Genomic DNA, 22,192 nt, shown 5'->3' on the forward strand with positions numbered 1-22,192 from the left:
GGCAAGTTAATGATGTGACCATCTGTTTTTAGAAAGGGGCTCACCGGGGGAAATTTATATTCTTTGTTACAGATGTACTTTTGCTGACTTTATAGGTTACTGGCTACCTGAAGTCCCATGTAGGACAGGTAGAGGCACGGGGGAACTACATAAATGATTTGACTAGAGATCCTATTTAATAGGTTTGCTGTACCAATTGTAATGATAGGTATTCAGTGGAGAATTGGGTAATTAATAGGTTCCTCAGGATATGTGTCCATTTAATGAGGTTGGACATCTAGATATATCTTGATGTCTGGACAGCCCTGCTGTTCCTCATGCTAAACCCAGGGGGGTCTGGGATGTAATATTAGTCTATGAATCTGTTATGATCAGGGTTATAGTGTTTAATCATCCTCATCTTAATAGTCTTGTTTCTGCAGGCCAGGAGGATACCTCATGGACACACCACCACCACCACCTCATTGCTCTGTCCATGTAGCAGTCTCTGCTGGATGACTGCCTGCGAAGTTAGGTGTATCGGTGGCTGAGGCCTGTGGGCTCTCATACCCTGTAGGACTGGGCTGTTCTGGATCACATCTGGACATGGAATGGTCTCAGAGAGGAGCAGACTGTAGAGGAGAGACTCCCGGACACCAGCTTTGTCCCGGTCCTGACTAAAGTCTCACCAGGAGTTAACACACACACAGATGGGCACCCACACACCTTGTGAACATGGACTCTCAAAATGACTGAACATATACAACTATGCTCATGGCCTGTTACATTCACGCACGCACACACACACACACACACACACACACAGATCTGGTTGGCAAGTTTCAACTCCTGGATGTAAATAGTGAACGATTAATTTGTCATTACTCATTTTTGTTTGATTATTTTACCCTTTATTTGGTTTTACTTGCCTTAAATGTACAGAATTAAATTGCCCATGTGTGATGTCCCCTTCCCCTCCGCGCCATCCCAAAGTAGTAATAGGCTTGACCTGGTGGAGTGTATCGAATAATGGCTGGGGTTGGTTTGGGACATCCTTTGCCCTTCTAACCGAGCAGTAAAATGGCAGTAATGGGGATTAAAGTGAGAGAAATAAAAAATATAATGCTAAAACTATTAGAGGAATGTCTGTCATGCAAAATGGTTTGAAATACGTTTTGGGGGAAATGTTATGATTATTTGACCTTTTCGCTGCTTGACCACAGCAGAATTTGAGATTGGGGGGGGGACAGCCATTGTATATAGTTTTCCTATTGAATAGAGACGTGTTACAGAATAAATAAACTGTGTGGAATGCAATATTAATGTTTTGTCATAATTTCGCAATTACATATTGTTTTAAAGGGAAGACAGACCAACCGGACGGTCGGCCGTGCACAGCGGCTTGCAGACCTATCGTATCTGACCACAGAACATAGGCGTTAATATTCTGTTCCTTTCCCGACGATTCCACAAGTTGAATTGCCACTGTTCGTAGACGCCCAGCTGGTGATCTACTGCGCACGGCCGACGTTCTTGTTGGTCGGTCTTACCTCGTACATATTATTACCAAAGACCGTACAATGTGATATTACGCTGTATCTCTGGCTGCAGTTTTACATGTTGCCCACGTGGGGGCATGGTAGGTTCAGTTTTGTTGTCCTATACTCCGCACCTTGCTCCATTCTCCTTTCTGCTTTCCCAGTCATGAAACTACTGGAAATGAGTCGCTGAATTGTTACATTATAAATTAATACCATCCGCTACAGAATAACGGGTGGGGGAGCTACAAGCTTGTTACTGCACATCGGGCATTTCATATCCAACATTTGACACTTCATCTGCCACAACATTTGGGGCAAAATCTGTGTTGGTTATGTTCCTTGGCCACTGTCGGCATTAGACACTCCGATGTCTACCTGTCGGTGCAATAATGGTGAAAGGAGGATATAAATGATATAGGAATAATGGGAAGTTGTTCACATTACTGTTTTATACTGATTAGAGGGCATTTCTCATTTAGGAATGTTATCGGTTTGAGTGGTGATAATAGTAGGGGGGTCTCCCAGAGCTACACAATGGAACACAAGTATAGACTTGCATAGCATAGGCTACTCCAGTCCATCCCTATACCTAGCTACTCAATCAGTGTGCAGCATAGTACGAGATTGAGGGCAGAGCGTTGCGGGAGAAGGATGCAACGAACATAAAGCAGTATTGTGAACAGAAGAGACCTCTCGGGAAAATGGCTTTGACCAATACGAGTTAATCGAGGTGCAATATTTTGAATGCGGCAATATTCAGTGACGCTGCCTGTCCTCCTTGAAGTTTGCCCGAAGAAGTTTGACTAGATTTTTTTATGCCAAGATTGTGCCATAATAGCGGAAAGGATAGAGGACGGATAGAATGGGCTTTTTTTATGTACGCTAAGACGCAGAAGGAATGACAATGGAGAAAGCGGTAAAAGCCTTAAAGCATTAAGTATTCAAGTGCTGCAACAAGAGCACAGCGAATAGGCGATGATCAACTTGGGTCAGTGAATGCTCCCTTATACAAGCCTAGTCCAATTTTGTACATTTGAGCGAGCAAACCGGGTGGCAAAGTAGGCAATGGCACTTTGCCAATGAAGATAAACGCCCGTTATCCAAAATTATGCTTCCAAAGTGTAAGAAGGCGTTTACTCCGATATTCGCGACATTCAGCTCATATTTAATTTGTCTGGAGAGGTGACATTTTGGAGAGAGGATGGACAGTGGCCTTCTCATGCAATAATGTCCATTATTGCTCGACACGTTTCAAACCAGAAAGCTACATATTGCCACTAATGCACTTTAAACTCAAAAGAGGTTGACACATTGTATCTCTTCACACATTCCAACTACTCTGAATGTTGTCTCTGATTGATTTTTGGACGTTTTTTCTTATGCGGTTTCCGAAGTCGCATCATAGCTGTGCGCTTTCAGGGATTCAGTGAACTTCGTTCGCAGTCTCCCAGCGATTCTTTGTCTGAATCGATTCCCCGTCACTTCTTTTTTTGGGGGGTAAAATGGCAGGAGAGAGCCGAGGATCAGGGATGGCTTTGGCGTTCTGGGACGGCTGTAATGGCTTGGGATTTATTTTGATATTTCTTGTGGATCTACTGGGAATAGCTGCAGGTAACATGGAGCCTATTTACTGGAATACGTTGAACAAGAGGTACGTGGTTAAACGCTTTCACTATAGACTAGTTTAGATGTATTTATCATGTCACTCGTGTACACTGTTCCTTTACTGGCTGTCAACGCGAAGGGGTGACATTGCAGTCCCGCAGAGTGAGTGGCCTTTGGAGAAAGATATTGAACGCAACAGTACAACTACCACCTCATGGTGAACATGGGCACCTTCGGGACACTTTGATTATTTTGTGAGCTTCGATTTCAGGTCTCTAATGACATGGGTTCACTCAATATCCAATTCTACACTAGGCTAAGCTACTTGTTGCTGGTGGAGGTGAGTGGTGGTGGTGGTGGGGAGACTGACTTCATTGGAGAGGATTACGGTCGAGGAAGACTGGCGTCTCCTGTCACATTCTGTCCAGCGAAGTCGGACACGGGTTCTATTCAACAGAGATGGGTGTCCTGCAGGGTTGAGAATACATCAAATTCCAATTAAATTCTTGAATTTGAATTGAAGTAGTAAACGGGATACAGAATTTGAATTTGAATAAAGGAAATATAATTGAATTAAATTAAATTCAAATGCCACTTCTATTCTATATTAGGTGTACATAAAACATGCATATAAAATATTAAAACAGGACAATCTCTTTTGTTTCAAGGAAAACAAAACCTGTATGCGAATATTCTATGTTATTATATTTCATTAATCACTTACATTTGTATAATATGGGGGAAATACTATTAGTTTAACCATCAAGTTGACCCTGAGGCCTTCAAAAAGAAGCCAAACAAATGAAATGGTGCTGGAAATATAATTGGCTATTCTAAGCACTAAGGTTAAAAGATGATATGAACATTGTTTCCAGAGAAAAGTGATACACTACATGGCCAAGAGTATGTGGACACCTGCTCGTCGAACATCTCATTCCAAAATCATTCATATGGAGTTGGTCCCCCCCTTTTGCTGCTATAACAGCCTCCACTCTTCTGGGAAGGTTGCCACTAGATGTTGGAACATTGCTGTGGGGATTGCTTCCATTCAGCCACAAGAGCCTTAGTGAGGTCGGGCACTGATGTTGGGTGATTAGGCTTGGCTCGCAGTCGGCGTTCCAATTCATCCCAAAGGTGTTTGATGGGGTTGAGGTCAGGGCTCTGTGCAGGCCAGTCAAGTTCTTCCACACCGATCTCGACAAACCATTTCTTTATGAACCTTGCTCATGCTGAAACAGGAAACCGCCTTCCCTAAACTGTTGCCACAAAGTTGGAAGCACAGAATTGTCTAGCATGTCATTGTATGCTGTAGCATTAAGATTTCCCTTCACTGCAACTAAGGGGCCTAGCCCGAACCATGAAAAACAGCCCCAGACCATTATTCCTCCTCCACCAAACTTTACAGTTGGCACTATGGATTCGGGCAGGTAGCGTTCTCCTGGCATCCACCAAACCCAGATTTGTCCGTTGGACTGCCAGATGGTGAAGCGTGATTCATCCCTCCAGAGAACGCATTTCCACTGCTTCAGAGTCCAAAGGCGGCGTGCTTTACACCACTTCAGCCGACGCTTGGCATTGCGTATGGTGATCTTAGGCTTGTGTGCGGCTGCTCGGCCATGGAAACCCATTTCATGAAGCTCCCGACGAACAGTTCTTGTGCTGACATTGCTTCCAGAGGCAGTTTGGAACGCAATAGTGAGTGTTGCAACTGAGGACAGTCGATTTTTAAGTGCTTCAGCACTCGTCGGTCCCGTTCTGTGAGCTTGTGTGGCCTAACACTTGGTGGCTGAGCCGTTGTTGCTCCTAGATGTTTCCACTTCACAATAACAGCACTTACAGTTGACCAGGGCAGCTCTAGCAGGGCAGAAATTTGACAAACTGACTTGTTGGACAGGTGGCATCCTATGACGGTGCCACGTTGAAGGTCACTGAGCTCTTCAGTAAGGCCATTCTACTGCCAATGTTTGTCTATGGAGATTGCATGGCTGTGTGCTCGATTTTATATACCTGTCAGCAACGGGTGTGGCTGAAATAGCCAAATCCACTAATTTGAAGGCGTGTACACATACTTCTGTATATATAGTGTATATTCTTTGGTATCTGGAAGTGTGACCTGTCAGATTCAATGAAACTCATGTTCTATTGCCGCGTTCACGTGCTAGTCGGAACTAGGAAACTCAGACATTTTCGACATGTTAACTGGTTGAGCAAGACACACGTATAACTACAGTAAGTTGGACATTTCAGAGTTTCCTAGTTCCGACTAGCACGTGAACACTGTACATGACTGAGTGGAATTTCTTTAAATTGCATTGAATTAAATTCTACTTCCTGTCAATCAAATTCAAATTCTACATCCTGTGGGGTGTGGCCAATTCGAATTTCAACTCATGAGTTGAATGGAAGTCAATTCCAAAATTCTGAATTGAGCCCAACCCTGGTGTCCTGCGCCTATAGTTAAATATAGGCTAGTGTAAAACTATAGCCTACCTTTCTGGCCATAGAGAGAGCAAGGAGACCGCACTTGGGTTGTTAAGCGTGGGAATGCCTGTTTATGGCAGACGGTTATTATGTCAGGCTTGTGTGAGAGAGGGGGTGGTCTTCACGCATGATTGCACCCTCATAAAGGGTCGCGTGCGTGCCGTCCGTGGTTTTCAACCCTCCCCTCCCGCCTGCGCGGACTCCTGCTGAGTTTGCGAAGGGGACATGATGAAAGCCAGTAAGAACTTGGCCTGGATTTGTCCAATGCTGTTCAAGCAAGCTCCTCTTTTATCAAAGCTCAGACTCTCACCTATTGGCAAGCATGCCGTAATCGCACATCAATTGATAAGCTAGGCCTTCATTTCTCTCTCGTGTGAGGACAGACACAGATACACAGTTGAAAAATCAGAGAAGGTTTGATTAAATAGGCCTACAAGACTTTGGCTACCCAAATCACCATGTAGTTGTTAGGTTATGTTTACATAGACAGAATAGATACATTAACAAACTGCCCAAATGTCACTATAATTAATGCCTTTATTAATGAGAAAGTTTTGTTTAGTGAGTTGCAATAAGGGGTACAATTCTCAAGAAGAGTCGAGATGTTGAGAGTGGCCATAGAAGGGAGGGAAATATAAAGAGATACAAATGAATGGAAAGATGCAACCAAGAGATGGAGAGACAAAAATAACCTAGAGTTAGGTCTGATGAAACAAAAAGTCTTAAAGTGGGCCCAGATAGAGCGACACACAGATTGTGAGCTCTGTGCTACTGCTGAGAATCTCTCATCCGTATTGAATCTAATGTTCCTCCTATATCTGAAAAGGTCAATGGGTTTACTCATGGCCTGTTAGACAGCTCTTCCTCAGAATCCTGATGGCCAAGACGACCAACACACACGACAGACAGACACACGCAATGAATACAGAAACATGTTCAGTACAGACACAGAAAATCACACACTCTAAACATGGATATAACATGAAGATGAGTGAATTAGGGAGTGCAGGGGGCCTCTGACATCTGAGGCAGAGTCGTGTAGGGGGAAGTTGCTGTACATCTCTTCCCCCTTAAATGGGCATTAAACATTTATCCTTCACAGGCTGCTCAATATTTAATGAATTGCCTGCTAATTGGCTGAGGATAAAAAGCCTGGTTAACTGGGCTAAGCGTTTCAGATTAAAACATTTTAAAGATTGGCAAAAGAAAGGAAACAGATACAGTGTCAGGAGACTGAGGAGCGGCTAGCGTGAGTTTAAGGATGAGCTCCCTGCGTCTTCACATGTGTTCAGCCTTATTACCCCCTTACACTGCCTCATACAGCCAGAATGTTACACCCTCAGAGAGGGAGTGAGTGTGATTTGTGTGTCAGAAAGGAGTGTGTGTGTTTACTTGCTTGTGTATTTTTGTGTTTGTGCATGTTGTTCCTAGGGGTGTGGGTATCATTGTTGTTGGGTGTGTGTGGGTGTATTCCCAGTCGGTCACTCAGCGGCTGTCTCAGTCAGGGTGTTTAGATTCGCCTTGTTTACTCATCCAGTGAGGAACAATCCACCCCTGTCCTCCTGTGACACCTCCTGCTCAGACAGGGGGGGGGGGGTTACTATGGGGGTTACTATGAATGCCTAGGCGTGTCTGTGTTAAACCTGTGTATTTTCCAGTCTAAGTATTTAACATATAGTCTAGATTGAACTGGGAAGAATAAACAGTGTCAAATGAAGAGGGGCAAAGGAAAGTGGGTATGTGTATGAATAGGTGAGCTGTCTGTAAATGGGCAAGCTTGTGGGAAATGTATGCATACTTGCAGTGAAATACTGAATGCGGGATAAAACAAAAGTTTTCCATAGACTTGTGAAGGTGACTTTGGTAACAGCACCAAATGAGCACCAATCTACTTGACCTCGGATTAGGGGTGTGAGAGTAAGGGAGGATAATCCTCCTACTCAACACACACCCAGTCGTCCCCTCTTGTGGAGTGCTCCACTGTCAGTCAGACAACAAAGCAGTATGTGAGGGGATTTTTTTCTCTCTCTTTCGTTCGCTTGCTCTCTCGCTCACTCTCTCACTCGCTCTCTCGCTCATTTCGCTCTCTCTGCAGGTAGCCTAGTGAGAGCGTTGGGCCAGTAACCGAAGGGTCACTGGTTCGAATACCCAGTGACCCATCTGTCGATGTGTCCTTGAGCAAGGCACTTAAAGGAGTAGTTCATTATTTACAGATAACAATCAATGGACGTGCTGGGGGCATGTAAAGCTGGTGGTGGCTAAAGTTAGCTGAAATTTGTAGAGGCTGTTTTAAATAACTGAACCAGGGATTACAGTTTCTCCTGGCCCATAGACTACTTTCAGGGTGAGGAACCATCTAAATCAAGTATTTTTTGATCACTTACTCAGTAGCTCTATCTCTCCGTGTGCCCTATTTTTTTCTTCTTCAACCACTTTCTCATCTCCTCACTTTCAGTTGAAATGTGAGCAAAGTTGTGGGGAATGTTACCACTGTTACCTGAGATCATTACCATAATGAATAGCAACAGAGCTATCTGGAGCTGATTTATTAAATATAACATAACCAGTGAGAATGTTACCAGTCATGGGCTACTGGATGTCAGAATACTGGCTAGTGGTGGAAGCTGCATTTGGGGCATTGCTTGGGATTCTTGGCTGAAAACTAATCTGATGAAATCTCTTCAGTAATCCAATGTTTTCATCAACTCTTGCCTAGGGAAATGGACAAAATTCAAGAGTGATGAGTAAATCAGTTAAAGGCTGCATGACATAAAGGACTTTTCTCCCTTTTCACATGTTTTGTAGTAGGTGTATGGCTTAAGGCGTCAGCATGCTTCAGTTCGGCTGGCGGCTAGCCAAATAAGGCTAGGCGAACCGAACGAGTGTGCTCGCATACTCCCTTAAAATACCTTAGATTGAAAAACAAGAAAAAGGCGGCAATAGTACTGTTTCTCCTATTTGAGATGCCGTAGCCAGTTCCTCGAAATAGTCAGAATTAATCTAAGATAACTCAAGAAATCTGTCATTAATTTTAACGTTTTAGTCGCGCAATTATACGTCTAACATGTTTGGTGCAGTATTTGTCATTGAAAAAAAGGGCATGAAAACAAGTCGTCTCTCATTGAATGACAACAGACTTTATTGAAGAATCCCAACAGTTGACCAATCACAGCCAAAAAAAACCTTACCAAAGTCCAAAACAAACACAAACGTCACCAAATGTCATCATAATATCTCCGAAATCTTAAGGTTAGGCATTAACTCTGAATGGTAAGGTAAGGGTTAGGTTTGGGATAGTAAAGCAAAAATAACTTTCTATCTTGCAACCTTTGGAATCAGAGGCAGATGCTTAAGCCCATCCACCATCCCCATCCACAACGCCCTAGCAAAATCCAAACCTACTTGAAGGTAACAGCGCTCACTGTTGCCCCTAGTGGCCATTTTCCACGTCATCTCCCCGACATCCTCAGACATGGATGGACTTCGAATACTGACTTGTATCTTGGGTGACCTGGCTGTACACCCACACACTAACATTTGCTTTCTTCATTTTACACACCCTAGTAGCTACCTGCCAGTATCATTTGTAAATCCCCTTTCACCGTGCTGCTTGTTTTGAATTTTCTGTTTCAAAGGTGCTTCCCTGGCATGCCTTCAAAGTCTTGGCAGAGCATGAGAGTGTGTGGTGAATAATGGAGTAATTGCAGTCTTAAGATTGCACTGAGGATGATGATGTATGTTCCCTCCAATATGAAATGGATTCTCAGAACAGTGCATCACTATAATAAAAACGTGCTTTGCCCTTGTTTTTGTGCTTGTTTGATCTGTATCCCCTTTCAACTTTTTTAGCTAATTTCCCTCCCTTCTCTCCACGTGCCTCTTCTTCATATCTCCTGGTTTCTCTCTCTTCCTGCATCCTCTTTCTTTCTCCGTCTGCTCCCCCTCTCTCTTTCATAAAGGTTAAGTGGCATGAATAATATTTTCTGTATGCCTTGTTTTGGGTAATTGGGGGACCATCGAATGGAGAACAAGGTCCAAGAGCCATGTCAGTAATAAGAAGGATATGTAGTTGTTTTAACAAACCAGAGCAATGTATCCCTTTCAACATTCACCTAATTGAACCCCACTCGCTCTTTACCCCGTCTCGCTTTGTTTTGCTCTCTCTCTCGTTCTTTGTCTCTGAAGTTGCATATTCAATATCGCTGTCTTTCTGCTTCAAATACACACACTTCTCTCGTTTGAAACTTTTTATTCCAAAATATGACAAAGAATGGAAACCTAGACATTCCCTGGTGTGCTAGTATACAGACATGAAGACAGGAATGAAGAAGACGAAGGGAAAAGGAGGAGGTAGAGAAGGGAGTTGACGAAGTCGAGAAGGGACTAGGGAGTTGTTCTCTCTGACTGACTTTTGCTTCACTCATCCTCCAAACAAAGGGAAGTGCTATTTTAAGTCTTCTCATCTTTAATCAGCCCTGTGATTTGGGCTTGATGAGCCTTTTCATGTGTGGTTAGAGTCCTGGGCATCTGGGTTCATGTCTCCCTCTCACAGCCTGATACATACTGAGAGTCAGACAAACACGGCTCCACTCCACAACGTTTAGAAAACTTGTGGAGTGACAGTGTTATGTAAATATGTATTACAACAGATGTAAATATATTTGTCATGACAGTGTTATGACCATATTATGACAGGTTATGACACGTTATGTCATCTGTTATGACATGTTATGACCGTGTCATAAAGTGTTATGATGCTAGGTGTCAAGTAAAATTTTACCGAAAACTTCAACATTCTGAACCACAGTGCCCAAGATCCCACTTGTAACGAACTGACCTTAAGGGCTCCACACAGTCCGCAATGGATCCGATGGAGCTTAGTTTGCGTAGACATTTTTGGAACGCGACACAAACTGAGCTCCGTTTGCGTAGACTGTGAAAACACTGTGGAGAGCCCTTCAGAGTGGAGTGCTGTGGTTGCGTTTGAGCTCCGGTTGTGTTATGGTTGGCCTATGTTAAGGCCAGAGTCTGATGGGGACTGAGTCATGGGGTAGGAATGTGGCTTTTATCTCTTAGTCCTTAACTCATTCAATAAAGGCTCTAAACAACACTCTGAAAGCACTTCAAATAAAGCAGGACTCACTTAGCAGTCCTGGGGGAAGGGTCCTAGAAGGGCACGGTATTAGCACTTCACCAAACAGTGCTGTGTTAGGGGACAAAATTCACATTTACACACATTTCTAGACACTCAATTACAGTGATGTACAGTTTATTGGCATGTAATGAACTATGGTGTGAAACCCTGAGAGCTCTGTGTAAAATGGAGAAAGCAGCTTTGTTTTCTTCTGGCTGGCCTGTAAACAATCCAAGTCAATACTAAACCATGTTCCACATCCTGCCAATGAAAGCATGGTCTAATGAACCAAGCCATCTGCCAACGTGTTCACCCTGGGCGACTGGGCTGAGGCTGGGCTGAGGTGGTGCTGGACTGCCCTGGTCCCTGGCTGGCAGAGTGGACTGCAGGCCCTGGTGCATCCTGGTACAGTCCTCCCCTATACAGGACCTCCAGACTGGGGCAGGGGCAGCAGCATGGAGCTGCAGGGGGGATTACGGGGAAAGTTTGCCTGAAAACATCTTCAACAGAGCAGTGAGGCAGAATGGTGTGAGCAAACATGGAGCTGGAAGTGTATTCACAAGAGATGGGGTTACAGCTAGAACTACTGCTAGTGCAGTGAAATAGGAGGAGAGGGCACAGGCAGGCAATGAAGCAAACACCCACATTCCCATAAACACTGGGCCATGAAGGCGGCCAAAGGCCATTCCCACTTCAGTAATACGGCCATGGGATTCAGCAACACACTGAATCCTGGGTAGCCTCACACAGACCACAAGTACAGACTTTCAACACATGATCAACACACAGATTCAAAAGTCAAGTAAGCTATGGCTTCCCTTCCTTTGACCTGTGTGTTGTCACAACAACGACGGACTGATTCATACTGACCAGTTTTCATCTGGTATTAATAGTTCAGATTATGTATGCAATCCTGATTCATCATTTATGGCACGGTTTTAAAACTACCATGAATATGGCAGCAGCTCTGATGAAGGCACTAATTTAGCATTGTTTTAAAAAGAGAAGTTGAAGGAGAAAATGCAATATTCATGTAGTTCGCTTCAGCGGCAATGTGAGATCAGATGAAAGTTTCTCCAGATGAGCATCAAGCAGCAGTTTGAGCCCACTGCTCTCTATAAGGCCCAAACTATGTTGAATATGGCCATGGTCCATGCTTCATAGCTATGTCCAATCAGGCTTTCTCTCTTAATACTAATACCTGAAGGACCTTCAACAGTCACCATGATGTCCATCTGCAGGCTTCCATCCCAGCCTTAAACTTTGAACCCACTTAACAAGGTCAACAGTGTGTAGCTCTGAATGGCGTCAGGCCTGTAACGACAGGATGTGACCTCAGGCTACAGTTATGACAGGAGAGTGACAGTGTGGAATCTGTTGTAATCACTGATGTCACATACGCACTTGATTGGCAGCTTGAATATAGCAGAGTATGATGGGGATGTTGAGTCATGGGAATCTTGACATTAGGAGGATGGATAGAAATAGTACACATTGAAATGTCCCAATAAGGAGACTTAAATAGCACAAATATGCTCTGTATCAAAGCATTACTGTATGCCTAAATAGAATAAATGTGGGTGTGCAGAAGTGAAAAGGTACACAGTGACAGACCTGATTTGATTATCAACTCAGAGTCAGAGAGAGGAGATAGCTCACAAACCTGACAAAGCACAACCTGCACAATAATTCTCGATTTACATTGTTAAAGGTGTGTGTAGAATAACTAGTGTAGGATCCCATGTGATAGCATAGATGTGATGTGTGTGCTGAGCAGAAGATGTCACTGTATTATGTGTCCTGACAAATGGAAAGGTCACTGTCTCTCATTATCTGTTCTATCTGTGCAGATCAGATCACTGTGAACCTCAGGTCTCTCTAACTGTGATCATGCAGGACCAGGACCTAGTTGTATTAGGGCCCAGGTTAAAGCCACTACATGGTACATCCTGTATCATTCATAGTGTCTCCTACTGTAGCCTATGTCACAGCAAAAACCTCAAAAGGGAAAGTTACTGCCAATGATTCATTATCATGCTCTGACAAACGCCCCAAACCCTTGTTTCCCACTCTTCCAAAATACCTTGATCTGAGAGAATGAAGGAGAGGGATGAAGGAGAGGGAGAAGGAGCCTGGAGCTCCCTGGTTAGTTTGTCTGTTTGTCCCTCCTGGTGCTGAAATGTCACCAGGCTCTCAGGGCGCTAAGCACTTAATGGAGAGCCAGGGAGCTAAGGATCTCGGCACCTTCATCTGCTCAAGGGTTCTTCTAAGCAGAGCTATAGTTATCTGGTGGTGTAATATACTCTGATGTTACGTTGAGCTTGTGACTGGAGGTCTGTGAGAGACTCAAGGTGGGGAGTTTAGCATGGTTGCACCATGAAATGACAGTGAATTCACGCTGAATTAAATGTGTCCTCCAGACTGTTAACTGCTGTTGGATTTAGCAAGACTTATGGGAAATTCACAGTGGAATGCCAGACTACAAAAACCACCACAAAATTCCACATATCTAAGAAGTTGTATTAAAAACAAAAGCGGAAACCATGGCAGCATAATTGACTCTAGGATTATTAGGGAGGAACCATTTGTGGATTAGAGTGGCAATTAGAGAGCTTAGTTGTTGATTATTGAATTTTTTAAACATTGTACTCCAGCTTGCTGGCTAACATTTTGAAAGCACGCAGAATAACCCAGACAGAGGACTCATCCAGCCTGTAGCCTCCATTCCCTCACTGAAGCTGCTCTGTATTGCAGTGTTGACTCTCTGACTATGGTCCGCGGCAAATTGCAGTCTTGTCGAAAGTCTTGGTAGTGTTAATGCGGGTGCTGATTTGATTTGTATTAATGGAAATGGTTAAGGGCGTCCTCTAAATGACAGGGTAATGTGTGTTGTGCCTGAGATCGGCCAGGCAACACAGGCACACACACAACACTCCCTCTCTCTGATGGAGCCTGCTGTTTTCTCTTCCTCTTTGCCTGTCTGACAATGTGTCTATATGTTTCCTCATCCTGTGTGTTATCTCCACCAGCGCCTTATCTCTCCTTATTCCTACTGGAGCTGACAGGACCATGACCCAGAAAACCCTTTTCAGATTTCAGACTCCGATAGTGCCTCGACGTCTCCTCATCCCTTTTCTTTTGAAGGGCGGCAAGTAGCCTAGCGTTTAGAGCATTGGGCCAGTAACAGAAAGGTCGCTGGTTCAAATATCCAAGGTGAACAACTTGATGTTAGATGGTTCCTTAACCTGAAAGTACACTCTTAGAAAAAAGGGTTCTGCGGCTGTCCCCATAGGAGAACCCTTTTTTGTTCTAGGTAGAACTCTTTTGGGTTCCATGTAAAACCCTCAGTGGACATGGTTCTACATGGAACCTAAAAGCATTCTACAATTAACCAAATGGCGTTCTTCAAAGGGTTCTCCTATGGGGACAGCCGAAGAACCCTCTTGGTGCTAGATAGCACCTTTTTTGTATATGGGCCAAGAGAAACTGTAATCCATGGTTAAGTTTTCTTTAAACAGCCACTACAAACATCAGCTAAACTTAGACACCACAGCTAACAATCAATGGAAGTGATGGGGGCATGTAAAAAATAAATATTAAAATCAGCTGAAATGAATTCAAATCAACTCCATATTTAGTTTGATGTTACTTAAAGGTGATTAGGCAATACAAAATAAAAACTTCCATTGGTTATTAGCTTGTTTTGGCTAAAGTTAGCTGAAGTTTGTAGAGGCTGTTTAAAGAAAACTGAACCATGAATGACAGTTTCTCCTGGCCCATAGACTACTTTCAGGGTGAGGAACCATCTAACATCAAGTTGTAAAATAGTGAACTACACTCTTAACCCTAATTTGCTCCATGGGGCCTACTACTATGGCTGACCTTGTAAAACAACATATTTCACTGCACCTATCCGGTGTATGTGACAATACAACGCGCTCTCTCACACACACACACAAATTCATCCACAGAAAGAAACACACATACCACTCCCACAGCCATGCATGTACCCGCACACCAAGTGCTCCCACAGGCACTCGTCTGTGCTTCCAAACTGTGCCATGAATAGATGAGAGGCCTCCTCTCCAAACACAAGCTGTCAGACACAGAGATGGGTAAATATCACACTGCCAATCATTTGTTGCCATGGATACCATTCTCACCTCTCTCTCTCTCTCTCTCTCTCTCTCTCTATCTCCCTCTCCCTGTCTCCCTCTGCAGGTTCCAGGATGACAGGGGGTATGTGTTGTACCCCCAGATAGGGGATCGTCTGGACCTGATCTGCCCAGCCTCCAATCCCCCAGGCCCCCGCTCCCCCAGTGAGTATGAGTATTACAAGCTGTACCTGGTGTCCATGCGCGAGCAGGCAGACCGCTGTGAGGTGATGGGCGCGCCCAACCTGCTGCTCACCTGTGACAAGCCCAACAGTGACATGCGCTTCACCATCAAGTTCCAGGAGTTCTCCCCCAACCTGTGGGGACACGAGTTCAAGACCCTGACGGACTACTACATAATAGGTGAGGGGACGTGTGTGTGTGTGTGTGTGTGTGTGTGTGTGTGTGTGTGTGTGTGTGTGTGTGTGTGTGTGTGTGTGTGTGTGTGTGTGTGTGTGTGTGTGTGTGTGTGTGTGTGTGTGTGTGTGTGTGTGTGTGTGTGTGAGTGTGAGTGTGAGTGTGAGAGAACCACTTCTCCAATCTTTTTGGCCCTATAACAAAGAACAAACTAAAATATACATGATCAAATGCAAATCTTAGAATCAACTATTAAAGACTACCAGAATTGGATTCTCCAATTACATTGAATGAACTACAGGACAAAATACAAACCCTCCAACCCAAAGAGGCCTGTGGTGTTGATGATATCCTCAATGAAATTATAAAATATACAGACCACAAATTCCAATTGGCTATACTTAAACTCTTTAACATCATCCTTAGCTCTGGCATCTTCCCCAATATTTGGAACCAAGAACTGATCACCCCAATCCACAAAAGTGGAGACAAATTTGACCCCAATAACTACCGTGGGATATGCGTCAACAGCAACCTTGGGAAAATCCTCTGCATTACATTAACAGCAGACTAGTTCATTTCCTCAGTGAAAACAATGTACTTGTTTTTGGCTTTTTACCAAATTACCGTACGACAGACCACGTATTCACCCTGCTCACCCTAATTGACAAACAAACAAAACAAAACAAACGTAAAGTCATCTCATGCTTTGTTGATTTCAAAAAAGCTTTTGACTCAATTTGGCATGAGGGTCTGCTATACAAATTGATGGAAAATGGTGTTGGGGGAAAAACATACAACATTATAAAATCCATGTACACAAACAAGTGTACTGTTAAAATTGGCAAAAAACACACAGATTTCTTTCCACAGGGCCGGGGGGTGAGACAGGGATGCAATTTAAGCCCCACCCTCTTCAACATATATATCAACGAATTGACAAGGGCACTAGAACAGTCTGCAGCACCCGGCCTCACCCTACTAGAATCTGAAGTCAAATGTCTACTGTTTGCTGATGATCTGGTGCTTATGTCCCCAACCAAGTAGGGCCTACAGCAGCACCTAGATCTTCTGCACAGATTCTGTCAGACCTGGGCCCTGACAGTAAATATCAGTAAGACAAAAATAATGGTGTTCCAAAAAAGGTCCACTTGCCAGGACCACAAATACAAATTAGATCAAGACACCGTTGCCCTAGAGCACACAAAAAACTATACACACCTCAGCCTAAACATCAGCGCCACAGGTAACTTCCACAAAGCTGTGAACGATCTGAGAGACATGGCAAGAAGGGCCTTCTATGCCATCAAAAGGAACATAAAATTCGACATACCAATTAGGATCTGGCAAAAAAGACTTGAATCTGTTATAGAACCCATTGCCCTTTATGGTTGTGAGGTCTGGGTACTGCTCACCAACCAATCATTCACAAAATGGGACATACACCAAAATGAGACTGCATGCAGAATTCTGGAGAAGAGCCCCCTAAGCAAGCTGGTCCTGGGGCTCTGTTCACGAACACAAACAGACCCCACAGAGCCCCAGGACAACAACACAATTAGACCCAACCAAATCATGAGAAAACAAAAAGATAATTACTTGACACATTGGAAAGAATTAACAAAAAAACAGAGCAAACTAGAATGCTATTTGGCCCTAAACAGAGAGTACACAGTGTCAGTATACCTGACCACTGTGACTGACCCAAACTTAAGGAAAGCTTTGACTATGTACAGACTCAGTGAGCATAGCCTTGCTATTGAGAAAGACCGCCGTAGGCAGACCTGGCTCTCAAGAGAAGACAGGCTATGTGCACACTGCCCACAAAATGAGGTGTAAACTGAGCTACACTTCCTAACCTCCATGAGAATGTATTTCCATATGTCTCTCACAATGAGTGACACAGACAGAGCAGTGCCACTCGATCTCCGTTTCCTAGCTTCTCTCCTAGCTCTGTAGTAGACAGCAGTGGCGGCTCCTGAAAAAATTCTCAGGGGGGGCAATTTTTCTGATGATTTAGGTGACCTACACACATTTAAAAAAAGATATGTCCAGCAACAACATGAAGACAGGGGCAGCATATAAGTCAATACCAGAAGCATTTATTGACTGATCTCAAAAGTGTTGGCTTACAAAAGCAAAATAAGTTATCACAGTAAAAATAATCAAGGGTGTTCTTTCACATTCCTCAACAGTTAGCCGGCTGAGGATGTGGCGGTTCTTGCTAACCTCATCGTTGTGGCGGCGGACAGCTAGCCTGTATCCCTCATCCAGTTGAGTGGCAATGTTCACTCTCCCCAAAGCAGACAATCTCAAACAGCTATCCATGTGGGTCTTTGACAGCTCATGTTTCTTAATCTTTTCTGAAAGATGGTGCATGTCCGTTACACCAGTCGCTGTCCAAGCGGTGCTGTCTGCCGTGCCGCCTTCAGGGTGAAAGAGTAAGCAGGGGTAGCAGAAGACTGCATTAGCTACATCACAGCCTGCTAGCCAGGTTTTTCGTTCGTACCAATTTTTTGAAAATCCTCGGGTGTAGGACTTTCCCCCTTTAGTAGAAACCTGTTGAATTATTAAATTTGGTCTGGGGAGGTCCTAATTGTTTCGTTGCCAATTTATCTTGATTTGTTCGCCGACAAAAAGGAACTTCTTTCAAAGAGACAATCGAGTTGCACTGAACGCTAGCCATCTTGACAGTAGTACGTGAATTGATTGACGCTGCTACCCGCTCTTTTCTTAGTTACGTTCATGGTTATGTTACGTATGACGAAAGCGCGTAAGTGCAAGCCCTCCCGGAACCCATAGAGATTGTATTGAAAGCTCTGATATTTGAAAAAAAAAGATTTGACATGAGAGTCTATGAGAGACTTCTGGGGCGATTTTCAACCTGACTGAAATCGCCCCAAAAGGGGCGGAGCCATTTTGCACGACTTTAGCCTGATTGGACATTTAGTGGCAGATCACACGTCTAGATTAGAACACTGATAACTACTGTTGCCGTGATATAATTGATTAGAAAAAAAATCCCTTCCTTTTCCCGTTTGGCAGTGCGTCGCCCATATCGCCCTAATGAACACACCGCCCCTGGTAGACAGTGTGTGTGCCAACAATGCCAGGGGTGGCAGAATGTGAGCGTGTGTGAGAGAGATGCCTGGGGCTCAGGAGTGTGCGTACGCCTCTGCATGACAGGAGCAGATCAGCAGGCTGTGCTCTACATGCTCTGATCCAGCCATGACAGTCAGAGACTATAGAGTGCCACTCAATTCACATCACACCCACTCCCCACACTGGAGAGATATGGAAAGGCATGATGACACACTCTTGTATTGCAAATCCAAACAAGAGTACTTGGAAAATATGTCTCTCACCTCACTGCATGTAGACAAGGTGCATAAAAAAAAGAGTTTAGTTTTTATAAAGGTTGTGAAATGGTTGTATGTTTTGATGTTTGCATTCTGGCTTTGTTTTTACTTCTACCTTTATGACAGATGCTAGATAGACATATGCTAGTGTGTGTGTGTGTGTGTGGGGGGGGATCACATTTAGTTAACTTATCTTGGCATTTGCTAATTTTTCCAATATGTCAGTAATGAGCTGGAGCACTGAGAAACACAGAAAGCTGGGTGAGGAGAGGGAATTCACTCACCGGCCTGCTGTTTTACATATTTGCATAAACATGTTGAGGTCGTTTGAGCACTGGTGTTTAATTGGCCGTAATGCATGCTGGAGAGCTCAAGGGCACAGTGGGCAGTGGGGGAATGACCCAGTCTACTGGGTCTCCAGCCCACAGCTCAGAGTCAGGCAGCCAGCCATATTCCACCACTGCCCACACCACACCACACCAGCCTAGCCAGCCAACATGGACTTTAAAAAAAAAACACACAAAACGAGTTGTTTCAACTAATTATTATTAAGTAACTGGTTCCACTGCCTTTTTTTTTTTTTTTTTTACTAAACTTTTCAGTCCAAGTGTTACCTGAACCAAAAATGTTGGCCAAAACTTAGCTCCAACTTGAGAAAACCTAGTCAATTTAAAATGGTGTGTTTGCTCAACTTGTCTCATATATTCATTTAACTATAAATTATTATTTGGGCATCTTAACTAAAAAAGGCTGTGCAATTGGTTACACACACAAACAGTGCTTTTAACATACAACATTTTCAATTTACATATTTTACACACATTAACATACATAATAATATAATAATGATTACATTGTGAATGTTTATTCATACAGTAATTATTATTCAACAGGTTTTTCTGTCTAGTTGTCTAATGTTGGTGGGGAATACAGTGGGGGAAAAAAAGTATTTAGTCAGCCACCAATTGTGCAAGTTCTCCCACTTAAAAAGATGAGAGAGGCCTGTAATTTTCATCATAGGTACACGTCAACTATGACGGACAAAATGAGAAAAAAAAATCCAGAAAATCACATTGTAGGATTTTTAATGAATTTATTTGCAAATTATGGTGGAAAATAAGTATTTGGTCAATAACAAAAGTTTCTCAATACTTTGTTATATACCCTTTGTTGGCAATGACACAGGTCAAACGTTTTCTGTAAGTCTTCACAAGGTTTTCACACACTGTTGCTGGTATTTTGGCCCATTCCTCCATGCAGATCTCCTCTAGAGCAGTGATGTTTTGGGGCTGTCGCTGGGCAACACAGACTTTCAACTCCCTCCAAAGATTTTCTATGGGGTTGAGATCTGGAGACTGGCTAGGCCACTCCAGGACCTTGAAATGCTTCTTACGAAGGCACTCCTTCGTTGCCCGAGCGGTGTGTTTGGGATCATTGTCATGCTGAAAGACCCAGCCACGTTTCATCTTCAATGCCCTTGCTGATGGAAGGAGGTTTTCACTCAAAATCTCACGATACATGGCCCCATTCATTCTTTCCTTTACACGGATCAGTCGTCCTGGTCCCTTTGCAGAAAAACAGCCCCAAAGCATGATGTTTCCACCCCCATGCTTCACAGTAGGTATGGTGTTCTTTGGATACAACTCAGCATTCTTTGTCCTCCAAACACGACGAGTTGAGTTTTTACCAAAAAAGTTCTATTTTGGTTTCATCTGACCATATGACATTCTCCCAATCCTCTTCTGGATCATCCAAATGCACTCTAGCAAACTTCAGACGGGCCTGGACATGTACTGGCTTAAGCAGGGGGGACACATCTGGCACTGCAGGATTTGAGTCCCTGGCGGCGTAGTGTGTTACTGATGGTAGGCTTTGTTACTTTGGTCCCAGCTCTCTGCAGGTCATTCACTAGGTCCCCCCGTGTGGTTCTGGGATTTTTGCTCACCATTCTTGTGATCATTTTGACCCCACGGGGTGAGATCTTCGCGGAGCCCCAGATCGAGGGAGATTATCAGTGGTCTTGTATGTCTTCCATTTCCTAATAATTGCTCCCACAGTTGATTTCTTCAAACCAAGCTGCTTACCTATTGTAGATTCAGTCTTCCCAGCCTGGTGCAGGTCTACAATTTTGTTTCTGGTGTCCTTTGACAGCTCTTTGGTCTTGGCCATAGTGGAGTTTGGAGTGTGACTGTTTGAGGTTGTGGACAGGTGTCTTTTATACTGATAACAAGTTCAAACAGGTGCCATTAATACAGGTAACGAGTGGAGGACAGAGGAGCCTCTTAAAGAAGAAGTTACAGGTCTGTGAGAGCCAGAAATCTTGCTTGTTTGTAGGTGACCAAATACTTATTTTCCACCATAATTTGCAAATAAATTCATAAAAAATCCTACAATGTGATTTTCTGGATTTGCCTGTCATAGTTGACGTGTACCTATGATGAAAATTACATGCCTCTCTCATCTTATAGTCTCCTGAGTGGCGCAGTGGTCTAAGGCACTGCATCGCAGTGCTAGCTGTGCCACTAGAGATCCTGGTTCGAATCCAGGCTCTGTCGCAGCCGGCCGCGACCGGGAGACTCATGGGCGGCGCACAATTGGCCCAGCGTCGTCCAGGGTAGGGGAGGGAATGGCCGGTAGGGATGTAGCTCAGTTGATAGAGCATGGCGTTTGCAACGCCAGGGTTGTGGGTTCGATTCCCACGGGGGGCAGTATAAAAAAATATGTATTCACTAACTGTAAGTCGCTCTGGATAAGAGCGTCTGCTAAATGACTAAAATGTAAAATGTAATCTTTTTAAGTGGGAGAACTTGCTGTTATAGGAGCTCCGTCAACTTGGTTTGATCCCTGAGCAGTCCCTTCAGCCACAGCCATCCCAAAAACAACATGAGAGATGAGAGAGGCAGTCAAACAATGCGGCACCATGATCACATCAAGCCAAACGCACACTCTAAATGACTCACATCACAGTGGAGGGCGTCTGTCTGTGTGTGGCCTTTTATCAAGCTGATGCTCCAAGAGTGACTGTGTGTGCTTGTGTGCATGGCTGTACATGCATGGGTGGGTGTGTTTTGCCTGACTGTGCCTGACACACACTGGGTACGAGTGTGTTGACTGCTGGCAGGTTGGCCATTGACAGTGTGTTTTATAGTGTCATAGTGCATCAGCATGTGCTGTGTAGAGAGGTTAATAATTCAGGAGCTAGTTGGATTATTTATCAGTGTTAAGCTACAATAATAAAAGAAGCAGACCGTTTGCTCGCTCAGTGTATGTGTTCTTTATGTTTATTTATTTTCCCATTTGTACTTCAACTATTTGCACATTGTTACAACACTGTGTATATATACATAATATGACATTTGAAATGTCTTTATTCTTTTGGAACTTCTGAGTGTAATGTTTACTGTTAGTAAACAAAAGTGAAATAAACTATCTACTTCACTTGCTTTGGCAACGTTAACATATGTTTCCCATGCCAATAAAGCCCTTAAATTGAATTGAGTCAGACAGAGAAAGAGAGAGGGAGAGGGTTAGGAAGAGAGAGGGAGAGGGTTAGGAAGAGCGAGAGAGGGAGAGGGTTAGGAA

At 43.8% G+C, this 22,192-nt stretch overlaps 1 protein-coding gene across 1 annotated transcript in view; it reads left to right on the plus strand.

Annotated features, from left to right (window-relative positions):
* Positions 1 to 2,018: 2,018 nt before the first annotated feature.
* Positions 2,019 to 22,192, plus strand: part of LOC121579461 (ephrin-B3-like) — a 33,367-nt gene continuing 13,193 nt past the window's right edge. The window contains exons 1-2 of the mRNA XM_045224584.1: positions 2,019 to 3,171; positions 14,962 to 15,257. Coding sequence (XP_045080519.1) covers positions 3,023 to 3,171; positions 14,962 to 15,257 — 445 coding nt within the window. The 5' untranslated portion in view covers positions 2,019 to 3,022. The remainder of the gene's footprint in view (positions 3,172 to 14,961; positions 15,258 to 22,192) is intronic.

The sequence above is a fragment of the Coregonus clupeaformis genome, chromosome 13 (assembly GCF_020615455.1).
Source record: "Coregonus clupeaformis isolate EN_2021a chromosome 13, ASM2061545v1, whole genome shotgun sequence".
In the NCBI taxonomy this organism is placed as follows: domain Eukaryota; kingdom Metazoa; phylum Chordata; class Actinopteri; order Salmoniformes; family Salmonidae; genus Coregonus; species Coregonus clupeaformis.